Source organism: Lineus longissimus, chromosome 2 (assembly GCF_910592395.1).
Source record: "Lineus longissimus chromosome 2, tnLinLong1.2, whole genome shotgun sequence".
Taxonomy (NCBI): domain Eukaryota; kingdom Metazoa; phylum Nemertea; class Pilidiophora; order Heteronemertea; family Lineidae; genus Lineus; species Lineus longissimus.
This window is the reverse complement of record NC_088309.1, coordinates 8993958-9010381: the sequence shown is the minus strand read 5'-3', so window position 1 is coordinate 9010381 and position 16424 is coordinate 8993958. Positions and strand designations below refer to the sequence as shown.

The following is a 16424-nucleotide window of genomic DNA, read 5'->3' as shown; positions in this document are numbered from 1 at the left end:
ACTAAAGCTTTGACTTATATGTTCAAACATTTTATTGATATTGTGTCGGTTTTTTTGCAACCACAATTCTTGTATCTTATTGTAGATGAATATCAGAAAGAAAGTGTGATAATATGAAAGACTTGCCTGAGGTCTGTTATTTTCAGGTAACTTCTTGATTGGCAGAATGAGAAAAAAAAAAGTCTGTGCTGAACAAAGACTCCAGAAATTTGATTATCATTTGGTTCCATGTTGCTGCCCACAAAACCCTTAGTGCCAGATTGGCAATGATAAGTCTTCTTCTTCTTCTCTGTAACGCTTGCTTTGATAAGGAGAGATAAAAAGGAGAAATAAAGCAATCTAAAACATCATCAGAATGAACCAGTCTGTCCGTGCCTAAAGAAACGCAGCCCCTGAAATCTAGACAGGATGTTCTCGCCATAAATACGAGAATATTTCAGCATGAAGTGGAGACCAGCAAAATCTCGAGGCATCGGAAATGGAAAAGATGGATGCTAAAAACTACAGAACTTGTCTGAAGAGCTGTGGATCACTCAAAGATAGGACGAGGAACATCCGGCTTTTATCCAATCAATGCAGCAGCTAAGTGAGCGGAGATATCAGACGGACAATTGACTATTAAAATGAAGACCATGGACATCCACATCCGTACCATTCTGTTGTATAACTCTTCTGTAGAGGTTTACATCAACTCAGTTAAGACTTTCCTCCTTTTGTGCACTTCTGTGGTTGGTTACACATACCAGACAAAAAGTTGCTCGGAGGCGATCAAGCTCATGGAGAAATTGGCCAAAGATAGAGTATCAAAATGAGGGCCATGTGCATCCATATTGTACTTAATTGTAACAGCTCCTCTGCAGAGGTTTAACCAACCAAGCCCAGCATTTTCTCCTTTTCTATTCCAGTGCTATAGCCACAGGAGAACATCGTGAGGAGGAAAAAAAGATATTTGGAGGCGATCACACACTGGATATGTTAGCCAAATTATGATTATCGAAATGAAGTCCATGGGAATCCGTGCTGTTTTGTTGGATAACTCCTCTGTAGAGGTTCACATCAGCACTGCCAATAATCGTGTTCTCCTTTTGTACTGTTTGGCCATGCACACAAGACAATAAGAGACTCGGGGTTGATCGAGCTCTTGGGGATCTTGGCCGAAGAACCCGAGTTAAAATGAAACATCCGTACGTACTTCGTGACAACTCCTCTGCAGAGGTTTTGATCAACCAAACAAATTTTTCAACCGTTCGTACTCCAGTGCTTAGATGAAAGAGAAGGAGGACAGAAGAGTCTTGGAGGAGATCATGCACTTGCTACAAGTGGCAAAAATTGTACTGAATGTTTCTGTAGTGGTTTGGGTAATGTGTGTCCTCTTGTTTGCCTGTGACCGCAATATTGAGTAGGAACAGTCGGGCAGGGTACATTTTGTTAGGAAATGGACTTGATAGTGATAGCATTAACAAGAAATGAAGAGTTAATTGATGGATTGGGGACAAAAACGAGCAAGAAAGTTTGAAGTAGAACTGAGTAGAAGTGTTTTCATCCTATCTTCTTTAAGAAGTTGTATGGTACATGTATGGAATAAGTTAGTGAGAATATTTATTCTTAAATGCCTGTCAGCAATTGTTTCATCTTGCAGGGAGGATTCCAACTTCGTTTGTAAACTCATGGATAATAGCAAAGAGAGATTGAAAGAAGTTAACATCAAGCCATGAAAATTATCACCCGATTCCAAATTTTAAAAGTCATCCATTTGCAAAAGCTTATGGAATTAAAATCAGTTTTCATGAAAGTTAATTTCTTTAGATTAATCGACACAGTTGACATGCACAGGAGAGTGAACTTCGTATTCAGTATGTTAGGAGGTCTATCTCATCTGATTTTGCTATGACTCTCTTTTCAAATGTATGAACTATCAAGAGTGTCAATTGCTCAATAGGAGCAAGGTTCAAGAATCACTCATCTTGGGTTGACCGTATGTTACGATTGACTCCAGTTGACCCCATCAAGATGATTACGTAGAAAATCGGTTAAAACCCTCTCTTTACTCCTCAAGCTAATACCAAGTCGTTCAGAAGGAGGACAAAAAACACAATAACGATAACACAATGGCGAAATGAAACTCGTCGAGTTTCCTGTACCCAACAAGTTTGCATTATGGGAGGGACACAATTTCCTGTGGAGTGCTCTGGCAATTTGTCTCATCGGGTATCGAGGATGTGACTTCCTGGCAGTGAAAGCTTGCAACCAGACGTTCTTCGTTTGGCTGGAAATTGAGCAGTTGGAGAACACAACAACATAACATCCCATTCTAACTTAGCAGCGTGGTCGAGGGACTGTAACTTCCGAAAAATTACGATAGCATTAGATGGCTGTGCTGAGTTGTGGGTCAAGTGGCGTAGAGAGCAGTGCTGAAGTGTCTCATCGCTTTGAGGAGTCTTAAGCAACGCTCCTCAATTGTGCAAATCGACATGAAAACCCTTCCTACACATCCTATCAGCATTGCGATAGTGTTCGCATGGCATGATACGCGTAGCGATGACTAATTGACTTTGGGCACAAATAGCCCTTTTGGTGATTGTCCAGGGTTTTTTTCTCTGCCATTCGGCTTATTGCCGAGCGGGCCAGCTTGTCGCATCTTCATCTTAATGTTTTGTTACCGACTAGTTACGCATACTAATCAGGTTTTAATGGTGGCCGGCATGCAAATGACTTCACGAGACTCTCTATGTCGACCTTATGCTGTTCAAACAGAGCAATTCCGCCAGTGGTGAGCGTTGCGCCTCCCTGCTCCAGATATCTTCAAGGCACATCTTCCTCTTTGTTTTGCTTAGCAAAGTTGGTATTAGATGTAAATTTGAGCAATAGTGTTTTTCACAGACCAATGTCTGTCTCAAACTTTAGCTTATACAGTGCTCACTTGAGCCCGACCGTTAATAATAAAGCGGTGTCTAGACAAAAGACCCTTGACTGGGAGTCTGACACCTCAACCACTATGCCATCCACCCACACCAGGCCTTTGTATCATTCCAAAAACACCCTCAATCAAACCTTTGTGTGAGTGTATTTTAGGAGCGATCCAAAGGCCTGCTATGGGAGGATGCAAGTATGCCAGCCCGCTCCATAATCATGTCTGTGAGAGACACCAAAATAGCCAGAGGTGACTTAACGCCAACATGATACAGAATCTGAGACCTATATACCCCATTGTTATCATCTGTCAAATAGCACTTATCAAGATCTGTTTTCAAACAGCGAGATTCTTTTTGTTACTCAGTAATTTGCGGAAAATAGAGGAGAAATCGTTTCATGTAAAGTGAAAATCCATCAACTATAAAAAGAATCAGAAACCCAGTAAGTTTATAACCATTATACCAAACAAACACCGTTTATTCATTTACTATTTATGTCAAAATAATGGTTCAAACATACAATGGATAAATATGGTGTATGTTTTTGTATTATGAGAAATTACAATAGTTCTGGCACAAGAGTGAGCAACTGATCTGTATTTTTCGAATATTAATAATTGCACAGTTTAGGCTGTGAAAATGATGGTTTCAGTATAGTTCTGACTTCAGGTTGCGTGCCAGACGCAGAAAGCTGAGTTGTGTCAGTAATATAGCTGCGTTCATGGAAGTTCTTAGGCATGATATCGAAAAGTATCAAAAAGCATCAAGTTTGGGCTGAACACAACATAAGCATAATAGTTACTCATACTTCTTTGATGAAGCTTTAAGTTAAGTAAGAAGTGTTTGACCTTAATTCCCCAAGCCAGTAATGTAATTGATATTCTGATTCCTTTCTAGAATTCCCAGAAGCTCCTTTGCTTCCAAAACCAACAAAAACCAAGGTAGTCCCACACATTAGCCATCTGAGAGAGAAAACCAAAAAGCCGCAAATATTGGTATTCTGGCAGAATTATCTGTTTTGAACTTTTCTTTCCATTGCGTTGTCACTCTGCGTAGTTTTTGCCTCCCAGATGAATGGCACCTACACATAACGCATACTGAGGGACACTAACCTTAGCTGATCAATACCAATATCCTCATCAGCTGGATAGAGCAATAAAGAACAATAAAATCCTATTCCCTCTTATCCTTAAATATTTATATTCTTGAATATTTTACGTGACACAAATTGGATTCGCTGTCTTCAAATAGGGTTTCCCTTTGACTGTAACCTACGGGCTATTAGGAGGATCTGCGTCGAGCTATAAATCTAATTTTGCAAAGTAATGACTGTCGGTGGTATGCTTTGAAGCTGAGAAATAAATGGCTAGCATCCCAGAGGAATCCAGAAGATAACAGAGTATTAAGATAAAAATGTATAGCGTAGCGCTTGCTGGGAGGACTATTGTGAGTGGATTGCTATGGTATGAGACGGACTTGGTGACTTCCGCAATTGCGTTGGGTTAGAGACAATTTCTGTAGCCGCTGAATTTTGTGGCCAAAGATCATAAACTGAGAAGCAGAAGCAGTTGTGTGATCTTTCTCATAGATGGCGTATCACTTGCAGTTTGAATATCAATTGGTTCCCAATCTACGCACTGGATGGAAGGACGTAATGAGTAGATTGGTCAAGCCTGCCATTTTGGACTTCTCTCAGCCAATTGTTGTACTTCCTATTTGTATTGGTCTGGAATACGAATAAGGGGTATATTGAGAAATGGGAGCAGGAAAATCTGACATATTTTTTGCAAAATTATTGAAATGCTGTCATTCTCCAGCTATAAGCCTTCTTTGTCAAGTTTCTGTTAACCTGTGACAGGCCTGTGTTTAGCATACCTCAAACTGCTCAAACATGTTGACACAGTATTTTATAAAAAATCATCAAAACCTATACCTCTTTCCTTCTTGCTATCGGATATCTACCTATGAATTGTGTCCACAATAACGACAATGCCCTTCCGTCTTCCCAATATCCCAAGATGGAACTACGAACATCAAGGAGGGATTTACTTACTTCTTCCAGTACCATTATAACTTTGACGACTTTTTATTGTGGTTCAGCCATTTTGTTTCGCATTTCAAATATTTGCAAGCGGGCCTTGATTGAGTTATCTAGTACCCTTAAGTAGAGTGAAAAAGCTTTGTTAATAATAGATTGCTGTATGGCATCCGTTTTAGCGACTTTGATATGTCAGCGCCGTTGTCATATCATGTGTTCCTATTGTTTCTGAAGGAGCTTCTTTTACAGTGCTGGGTTGGTGATTGTGGTGTTCAGCGCCTCTTAACCCCACTCTACAACGCAGACAAATACAACCAAGCTGTCACAGGAACTGGATGAGCAAATCTCAATTTTTTGTTTAGGGTGACATGTTTGTCAGTTTGTGTAGTTCAGGGATGATGTGCATTTTTGAGATGAGCGAGTTGGCATGAATACCCTCATCAGATACAACTCTGAAGTGCTGTACACACATGAAAGGTTTATTTCGAGCCTTGTTTGCCACACGCGATAAAAAGGGTTGAAGCTCTTTCGGATTCTCAGCGGTTTTCTGATTTTCTCGATTTTTACCATTGCAGTGCGACAGTGAAGCTAGTGAAGATAAGGTAAGAGGTCTGATTCTCTCTATGAAAATATATTTATTTACTTCCCTGAAGTCTTGCTGATTTTTGACTCACCAGTACAGTGAGTCTAATTTCGATCCGAATTTCGATCTGATCTGGTACTCAACTTGGCCACCAGGAGGCCAAAACTAAAATAGGTAAAAAGTGCAATATCTCGTTTATAAGTGACTTGTTTTTGATGTTATTCTTATGGTACTTACTCCAGGCAACGATACATCACATGTCATACCGACTTTGGTTTGACCTATATACTAAACATGTACAATGTTTCTTAACCAGGATGAATTCCAAAGCACCAAATATCTATACGGTGAGCACAGTGGCCCCTGGCCGTTTCATTAGTGATTTGTTATTGATAACATTATTATGGTTGGTACTCCCAGAAAGGATACATTACATATTATACAGGTTTTTGATTTGATCTACTTTTCAAGGTCCATTGTCAATTAAGTCGTTTTTTTTCATTCCATGATTCTTGGGCAATGGTTGTATTCATTCGTATTCTTCCATCCCATCCCCTGAAGCCTGTATGCTATTTCTGATTGTCCTGTTGTACCATTTCTGATAATAAAGTGTTATTTCTTGCACACAGTGGCCTTGTTATATTTCTTAGTACTACCGGGTATCATTCCATTCATAATAACTTTGTTTGCTTGGTGCATTTTGCATAAGGGATGTTTTTCTATTCTAAAATATGCTTTTGACACAATTGCAGAATGTGATGTTGCATTTGGCAAACATTATGACTGATGGAGAGAATTGTTGCAAAGCCTAAAGGGGGTTTCTTCTTACATGAAACCATTTCTTCGTCACAATGTGAAAAATTAAACCTTGTATCATTTGAAAAATATTTTGCCAATCATTTCAGCGTTACCCAAGAAATTGTTGTTGAATTCAAATTGGGAATAAATTCAAATTGGGAATCAAGAGAAGCAAGGATGTCCAACTGCGTGGACTTCAGGTGACTATAATGCACAGTTAAGGATCTGGGTCTGATGTTTGCTTCTGATTGACTTGAGGTCAAGGTCACTGCGATTAATATGATTCAGTATTGGTTTAATGATTGATATCCTTGTCACAGTTTTGATGGATCGTTCCGGGGATGAAAGGTGAGCTGTGATCTTAGAAATCATGGTGCGATTTCTGAATTATAACGTGATTTCTCATTTGGTCGATTCGCCTGTCTCCGAAAGTTAGAGGTTTTGATTTATATACAAGTTCGAATACTAAGCCAAATTTCGAGTGACCTTAAGCGCCGCGCTGTGATACTTAAAGGTTAATTCACAATTTTCTGCTTGGTCTGAGTGACATATCAGACGTATTCCCTGACCAAGAAATGAAAAGGTGGGGAATAATCTTGGGAATTCATGTGGCAGAAATGGGTATTACAAACTTTTATTAGAACTGAGCCTTGAGCTGAACGATTTGTGTGCATCATAGGAATGGTCTGATACCAGTACCGAGAAATGTTGCAACTGTGGTTTTAGATTATATATGTGGTCATTTTTAGCTCACTTGGATGCGCTTATCTCATAACGTCTTGTTCGTCGTCCGTGGGTCCGTCAGTCGTCCGTCCATCGTTGGTCCATCCATCTCCATCGTCGGTCCTTCCATTGTCAGTCGGTCCGTCCATCCATCGGTCCGCCCATCAGGCCGTCCACCCATCCATCCATCATCCGTCCATTCATCCATCGTCCGTCTTTCCACCGTCCGTCCATCCATCCATCCATCCATCGTCTGTCGTCGTCGTCTGTCTTTCATCGTCCGTCCATCCATCCATCGTCTGTCCTTCCATCCATCCATTGTCCGCCCGTCCATCCATCCATCCATCCATCGCCCGTCCGTCCATCCAGCCAATGTCAACAATAGGGGCACGTTTGCTCATTATTGAGTTTAGAAAGTTGAAACTTGGTGTGCGGATGTCTTATGACAACATGACTTGACACAAAAAAATCATCACCATTTGACGTGGGCTCCAGGCGGCCGTCCTTAAAAATCTGATTTTGTCAATATCTCATGAACATTGATAGCTAGAAAAAAATTAAAATTTTACTGTCAATACTTCTGATGAGACTACATGACATAATCTACCGGTTTTTGATTTTGACCTACTTCTGAAGGTCACATAGGTCAAACTCTAAAATTTCAGTGAAGGTAGCACGATTGTCCTAGACTCTTCAAATTTGATATGTAGACATCTATTGGGAATCTGTACATATTATGTATTATGTATTGCGTATCCTAGATCTTGGACAAAAACATTCCTTTTTGTTCTTGTGACTCATATCACTATTTTCAGAATTATACGTGTATATGTATATGTACATGTACTCCCAGTATGATAATCCTGTGTACTGCTTAAATAATATACATGATTCATACCGATGAATGGGCGTTTTTATCCCCAAAAGCAATAATACAAATAATATTGTCAATATTTCTATTTAAGTTCGATTATCTTGCTTGGATTTCATTGGTTTGGTGATTAGCAATTTGATCCCTCTAGTGAATTGTCCACCTAAAGCACCTAATTTACCAAATCGGTATCTGTAACATCTAATAATGATTATTGATCAATAAACCCCTCCAGTGTGAAGCTACGATGACCCAGATTGTCTGGGAGGATAATGTGGCTTTAACGGATGTGTATAAGCAGTTAATGAATGGAGATGTGATCGTGGCCAAAAGGTAGCATAGTCAATTGCGCTCAATTTTTGCCACGCAAATCCGTTATCGATACAGGATATCTTATAGGATGTCAGGCGAGGTTTAGCATCGCATGTCCGTGGAGATAATCGGACATCAATATAAGACAAGATTAGAATGCATGAAAACTGATGACACGGCGCTCTTGGGTTCCGCGTAGTAATCTGTATAATCTAATTGCTTGCATGTTTTGTACGCTTTCACGGTGATGGAGAATCTGATATGATCGGGAGCTATTGTGCATTGTTGCTGACACTCGTGACTTTCACGTCGCTTTGTCCATTGTTGGAGACTAATCGAATTGTGTTGAAGGATATTACTGAAGCTTCATTGGCAGCTTGTTTCACTGGATAGAAACCCTTCACCTGTTTAATCTCTCCTGTATTGTCAAAGGTTAGGGTTGTTCACGATGGAGCCCAGTGGTGTACTGGTTAAGGTGTCTGACTCTCAAACCAGAGGTTGTGGGTTTGAACGTAAGTCTGATTGCTGCTTAGTCCTTCGCAGCTCGATCTCAGGTGAGTCCTGAGATAATGGTATCCAGTTGATACCACAGAGTGCTTCGTTATGTCAAATTTAAGTTCAAGCCAAGCAAGAGATTGCGCCAACTACTTGGACAGGCTGATCCTAGCTAGGAGATGATGTCTAAATATGTTCTTATAGGTTCTTAAACAAGCTAAGATCCTGACAATTTGACCACATTGCCGATACAGTTACAAACTTCCTTCACCTCTCGGTTGTTCTGATTGGAGTGTAAGAAAACCCCTCGCTGAGTGTTGCTAGGGAAGAAGTTTTCTCAAAATCGTGCACTAATTAAATCATGGGGTTCTTCTTATGGCCGATGACTTCCAAACCATATGCGTTTTTCCTCAGTGTCTTTTTTGCTGATGGCTCATACAAGAACAGCAAGTGGCCTCAGTTCGTGGGTAGTCTACACCTCCCATCCTCGAGGTGAACACTGAAGCATTCTTGCTGTAATTACGAAATGCTGAGGGGGAGTGTCCAAATTCGGCATGAGGACGGTGGCATGTTTCTCTCGCCATTGTGCAATGCCAGAGTTTCCCTCTTGGGAAGAATTTCACATGGTGGGCTCGTTATTTCTGCTGGTCTTTCCATATCGAGGTCACGCCGATTCTTTAGCAGTCCACTGTTGTGGTTTACAATAATAGCTCCCCATTGCATCATTGAACTCCGACCTAGATATTGTTCACGAAATGATGGCATCTATAGTGAAAAAGTCGCGCTTACCATAATTGCTGATGGCGACTGAGTACGTGATTCTGTTTGCCTCAGTCGGGGTCCTACAGATGCTAATTCTCAGGCCATTAGAACCACCACTTGAACCAAACCATAGGCCACGAACGGTCGTTTACGATTTATTCAGTTAATTAAGAAACGCTCGTTACCAATTGGTGGCCCTTCTTGGTAAGGAGCCGGGTAAGTGTGCCTTGTTAGAGTTGTGTCGACCTGTTGTCCGTCCTAGTTACCCGACCCGGGTTGAGTTGGCTGATGATTGTTTTTCTGTGCTGCTGGCTAGCTGTCATTAACAGGTGCTGATTGCTATTGGCTATTGCAATACAAAGAATTCATTGAAAGGTTCGCTTGGAGGTCCACTGTTAGAACATAGAAAGTTTCATTTCTTCTGTGATTACAGATAGGTCATCTGTCTAAGTACATTGTACACCTAGCTCATCAAATAGCAGGATGCAGCTTGTGGATGATCAAAATATTGGGGTAGGTAGCTTGTCAAGACATGGTCAACAGTCAAATTCGTTGACTCGATTTTGCTGCTGGAGATGTCGCACTCACCAATAGGCTCCACACTCTGGCTAAAAAAGCTCAGAATGGACGTCATGATGACCAGAATGACATCTGAACTAGATTGATGTCAAGTCTCTGTCGTGCAATTAAGATATTTGTCTGAGATCTGGGTAAACCGTTATTGTTACGCTTAGGTCACTTCCAAACTTCTGTTGATGTAGCAGCCAGTTTGATTGTGCAGATGTGCAGATGTGCGCTCTGTGTGAATTTGAAACCTCTCATATTCATACAGATCTTGAAACAGAGCATATTGTCTTGGGGAAGGCCATAATTAGCGAACAATTACTGGATGTAGGATTAAACAAGAGCACGTTTATTAGTCGACAGGGAACACCATAATCACTCCATCTGCCTCGATATTTTAATTTGCGCAGATTAATTTAATAATGGCTAACAATGAGTTTGGGTCTGCGGGAGACAAAAGATGAGGCCAAACAGCCATGACTCTCCCATGGGCTTGTGCGTTATCCGCTACCTGCTATGTCTGACCCTGCGGGCATCGAGACAGGAGACACGTCATTACCGACAGGTCTCATGTGACACGGCTATTTTCACAGTAATACTCCCCTATAATCAGATTTAAAGGCAGATCAAAGATGAGGAGTATAATAGGTGTTATCCAGTGATGCGGCTAGCCGTCCTTCCGGCAGTTTGCCACCCTGTGTCATGAAACATTGCCACTTGTTTTGGACGTTTGCTGATGCCACTGAAGTTTGATACCTTTTGAAATGTTGGCAACCAATTTGGGCTTGTGCATCATTTCATTGAAGATTACTTTAATACATTGTATAATATTAGTAACTGATTCAGACTTTCATTGTTTTCATTGATGTTCCATTCTCTGTTTGAAGTAAAAAATCTACTTAATTTAGCCGGGTAAGCAGTCATTGCAACCCGTGTGCAGAAGGTTTGCGTGGATTTCGATGCTGTCTGCCAGCAGACATGGGCAGAAGGGGCAAACCAGAACAAGAGGATGATTTTCCCAGATTGCCGAAGAAGAGTGTCACTGGCCCTTGGCTTGCCTATAGCTGAAGAGCTACATAGCTGTGTTAGTTCACCACTGGACGACCTCACTCATGCCCCCCACCCCATGGTTGGTCATGTTAAAAAATATCCTGTCAATGTGTTAGAGTATACCATCCTGGGTCATCAGAATAAAATATTGTCTTCCCACCCTTCCCAACATCATGGTGACTTGCCTGATAAAATCCTCCCTAATAGGAAGACAAATGATAGAAAATGATCAATTATTTTCTGTCACTTTCAATTACTGACTACAAAGTCTTCTAAAGCCTTTGATGTCCTTCTTGTTTGTCTTTCTGCTCAGGCTTAAATGCCTCGGCATAATTCATATTTGTTATCAGGGGAGCTTTTCTCGACTGATCAGAGAGAGAATTAATAGAGAGCCCCAGGCTCCATTTGGCATGCTCGTCAGAAAAATCCATCTCTGGTGGATGTTCGAGGCACTTTGGAAAAAATCCTGGGACATTGTGATGTTTTCTTGTGAGTATTGAGGAATGCCGTATCATAAGCTACCGTATATGCTATGTTTCTAAAAAGAAGACACATTTGGTTTTATTTTATACTTCGTTTGTTTCATTTTCATTTCATAATCCTCCCCTAATGGAAAAGTTTGAATCTATGAATTTTTTCCTGAATTAAATTTTCTGTGTTTATTGGAAGTTTTTCTTTGAGTGTCTTTTGATGTTTGGTTGAACAGTAGACCATGTTTTATGCGAAGATGGAACTAAATCATAGATGTGACATTCTCTACGTTTTGCCTTGTCTTCATGTCAATGTTGCTTTACTGGTTTTTGTGAGCTCACAAACCAGAAAAAAGAGCTGAGATAGCAATATTGGGCAAGCTGAGGTTTGGGCATCCATGATGATAAAGGACTTTATAGTGCCCCTGGGTACCAACAGGTGGAAACACAGGCTATTTTCCATGAGGTACTAGGGCTCTTTCAAAGTCAAAATTACATGGATGGGATTGGCGACAACCAGTGCACTCATACCCATACTGTTACCTTGGAGCAACTGCTGAGGATGATGATAAGTCCCATAGAGTCTCCTATTTCAAATTCATCACAATCACAAAAGCTTGGTCTGTTCACCAATTCCCTGACTTCATATGGTCGCTGTTCTTTAGCCTGTAATCTTCTCCATTTGCTGCTTCAAATTTCCTTGATCCAGTTCTTTATTCCGCAGCTTCTTACATCCCATAATCTGTCAGGCTAACGACCATGTCCATCTTTCGATGCATGCTAACATCCTGGCTTGTCTTGACGAGGCAAAAAACGTTTTCCTCCGTAAGGTGCGGAATCTTCCTTTCGTTGATGTACGGTTCTATGCTTCCGTATGCCGCGGGAAGACCCTGTTAATTGTCCACAGTTCCTCTTTCTATGCTGCAAGATGACAAGTGGATGCTGACAGAATATAGATCAATCTGCTGCGGTGATAGGAATTTCCAACGGACTGATGAGAGTCCTTTTTATTGTGGACAGTTTAAAGGCAGTGAGTGATAGGGCTAGAGCTAAAGGCTGTTTATGGCGTGCAGTGCCTTGTAATAGTTGGAACGTATAGGTTGTGGTCGGAGCATCGTTGAGTGCATGTACATTGCACATGAGATACACTAATTAAGTCCTCAATTGTCATTGGGACTGTATTACTAGAAAGTGCACATCTTGTAACAAATTTAGGTAAAGAGGATGGGTAATAACTCAGTTTAATCTGAAATTTTCTCCTCACCGTTGAGATTTGCAACAAACAGAAAATGCTTTCTCGACAACTTCAGGCCCCAAAACAAGTGTTAATTGTTGCTCATTTCCCCGAGCCATCAGCCTGCCTGTCAAATTGAGTGTTAGTCACATCGCTCGGTTATTTCCCAAGATGGCGTCTTGTCGCCCGGGGACTTACGACCAATAATTTTAATGCATGTGTAAGTGAGGTATGGTTTCCCTGACAGGTGCTGTGGGTGACACATCGGCCCTGAACGACCAACTGGTATGTTGTTCATGGCTTAAAGGGCTCGCCAGATCATCATGAGGACACATTGGCTACCGTGGTCAAAAGTTGGTAATGAAGTGGTGTGCTTATGTTTGGGGCATTGATCGCCAACCTGCTTGACTGCTTTCACAAACAAAATGAAAACAGGACAGAAGCCATTTGAGACTTTGGCAAAAATTTCTGTATAGCTGTCGACCATATTACATAGATCAAGAACCATAGGCTCCTTGTCTGAGGTGATAGTGACATATATTGGTTTATAGCTTTGCTTTGAGGAACTCAAATTGGCTTTGCTTCAGAGAATCCAATGCATTTTATGATTTTGATTTGTGTCCTAAATAAAAAGAAAAAAATGCTCTTCTACAATTTCTACTACTCCTGTGATATTACCACATTTACCAAGACAACTGCAGCTGGGGGCAGCACGATTGTTTGCCAACACCCAGAGCCGTCCTCAATTTGCTAGTGCGCAAACATCTGCTCACACGTTGTTTGAAGGGCTGATGATGACAAACACCGATCTTGTAACTCACGATTGACTTTCCAAATCCCCGGTCACTTGATATTGAAAATCCTGTGATTTTCTTCAATAGACGCTTCATAAATTTCACTTGCTTCTGGGCAGGGTTCCGCAAAGTAAACTCCCCTTTGAAATATACAAAAGGGGTTTAAATATAGTTGTTTTGCTCCAGGGAGAGGTCACATGTAGTTGAATCGATTCCGAGATATTATCCAATATAGGGATAGTCCCTCTGTCGCCTATTGATGAGCCTGACCTTTTATTACCCTCTGTCAATTAAGGTGAAATATGTTGTCATGACTGCGCATGTCGTGTTGCCACTGTTCTCTTGTTGATAAATATCACTGTCCTTGTTATGTTTTGAAATGTGAGAGAGTTATGAGAAAGTGGACTGTAAAAAGTTGATAGAGCTTGTAGTGCTCCGTTACTTCCTGGACTGTCATGGGTGAACCATTAGGTTTAGACCGCATGTCGCCATTACAACCAGGGGAGTGGGTTCCTCTATGTTGGCTAGAACAAGTCTTTCCAAAGAGTAAGCTATAGAGGATTCACCCTTGTGTTTTTTCATGTCATGTTTTCAAGCCTGAGTCAATTTTGTTTGGGGCCGAAGCAATGATCCCCAGTCAGACCTACCTCTACCTATAAAAAAGGTGTTTTTTCTACCATATAAAACTTGATTAGTACAGTACACAAGGTCTCCCGCTACTGGAGTTGAGTCAATCATGGGCCATATTCGCAACCACATCAATAACTTTGACACAACTCCCCATAATATTCCACAACAGGTTTATTCCAATCCATTCATTTTGACAGCCAACTATATTTCCTCCGCAATGAAATAAGTGGCTGTGTTGATAATGTTGCGTTCTTAAAAGGTTTCTTGTATAATATTGCAATGTTTAGGTTGCACAATACGAAAAACCATGTCTGCGGTCACATCCAACATTTATATTACGTGTTTGCTGTAATGATGTGTAATGTTAATTGCCAATACTGGTATTGTTCTGATATGTTGGGGCTGTATACTTGATTGTGGCAGTTAGTTCACATTAATATCCAGGCATTTACTAGCCCAGATTGAGATTTCAAGGGCTCTGATACGAGTTACTGGACAGGAGTTGTTTGTGAATCATTTTCATGGCTGAGAATGAGATTCGGTTTTGTGTTGTTTTGTACTGGAGCATTATTTTTTGGAGTACATTTTGTGAACGAAGCAGGTAGGTAATACTTTGCTGTCATTTCTGACCTTTTATTTAGACAGAATGAATCGAGTTATTACTTGTTATTACTGTGATGTTACATCTTCAATCCACTGACTCAAAACCTTTGAAAAAGTGACATTTCCTTCTCCTTAAGTAGAGGGACTTCCCATACATAGCTCAAAGGTTGAAGGTCAGAGCATTCCAAGAAAAATCTGCTCTTGTAATCTAACTGCACAACCTCCAGACAGCTCTCTTAGAATTCCGACCCAAATCCCACAACTCATCAATCTGGTAAAAAATTACGATGTCCATCTCGGCAACAGTGATATCGCTACCATATCATTCTCACAGATGTATCTGACTGTCAAACGAGTTTTTTATGGTGGTAATATTTTTGACACTCTCCAGCCAGATAAGCTATATTACATATTGATTCTTGTGTCATCCAGCTTAGATTGTATGGCTTTTTAACAATCCTTTCTCTATGGTGTTTGTTCATTTCTGAAGCAGCAAAAGAACACCCATCCCCATAGTGCGCGTTCTTTTCATAGTGTTGTCTTCCGGCTTATGGAAGAACTCTTTGCGCAAGTGGAGTTTTTCCCTCATCTATGGAAAAAACTCAGAAAACTTTAGCCGTGCGAGAGAAAAATTCATTCTTTGCACAAAGTGATGGAGGAAGAATATGTACAATGATGAAGAATATTTGCGTAATCTGTCTTAGAAGTGGCCTGAGGATCATATCCATATCTGTCACTTTTTAAAAAGGGGTAAAGTCTCTGCTATGCACTTTTTCCTCTTCGTCTGTTTTGTGTTCTGTTTAGATAAGAAGAGCTACAATTGGGCACACTTTATGTATGAGATACTTGCAAGAAAAAGGTGGGCAAGTTGGTATTTCTCTTGTTGAGGCGTTTTACTTACTTCATCTGTGTGGTTGTCTCATAATCATAGCTCCACTCAGCTGAGCACCTCTCACAAATGTGTCATAAATATCACAGCCTCAAATCGTTGGACTCTCAAACATGACTAACACTTTTAAATCTGGATTTCTCCAAGCAGTCTTTGCCGTTTGACTTCTATGAGTCTTCAAAGGCGTCAGTAAAAAATAAATGGAATTCAGATAGAAGTGTTGCAGGTACATGTACCATCTTACAAGTCAGCGCTTGCCTTATCTCAAGTTCCTGTGAAGCAGTACTACAAATAAAATGTACTAATTGCGATTCTGTTTAATTACGTTAGCCATATTAATTAATTTCACGCTTATGCCATCTTTTGCAGTGGCTCTGAGGCTCAGGTTGCCTTTGATGTTCAGAGTGAAGTTGCAATTTCAAATCTTATTTGATGCTTGTTTACAAGGTTTCTCTGATGTGTTTATAATGACTTTTCCATCGTTGAGTGCAGTATGACTGTGACTATGATTGTTTTTGCTGTGATATCTTCTAGGATATTGTAGAGTGGAACCTCTTTTAGCAAACTCCTCTGCGAGCAGGACACCATTAGTGTCAAGCAGGTCATATCTATGCAATTTGAGCCCTGTAATCAGGACAAGTCTCTATTAGTGCAGCATTTGTCAATTCCAAGCCTGGCCTTAAAAGAGAGAATCTA

The 16424-nt window shown here is 40.6% G+C and overlaps 1 protein-coding gene across 6 annotated transcripts in view; it reads left to right on the top strand.

The window, feature by feature from the left end:
• Positions 1-16424, top strand: part of LOC135482534 (autism susceptibility gene 2 protein-like) — a 157606-nt gene that overhangs the window by 55620 nt on the left and 85562 nt on the right. For all 6 annotated transcript variants that reach the window (XM_064762642.1, XM_064762641.1, XM_064762640.1 and 3 more), the window contains exon 5: positions 5526-5552. In XM_064762642.1, the coding sequence (XP_064618712.1) occupies positions 5526-5552 (27 nt within the window). The remainder of the gene's footprint in view (positions 1-5525; positions 5553-16424) is intronic.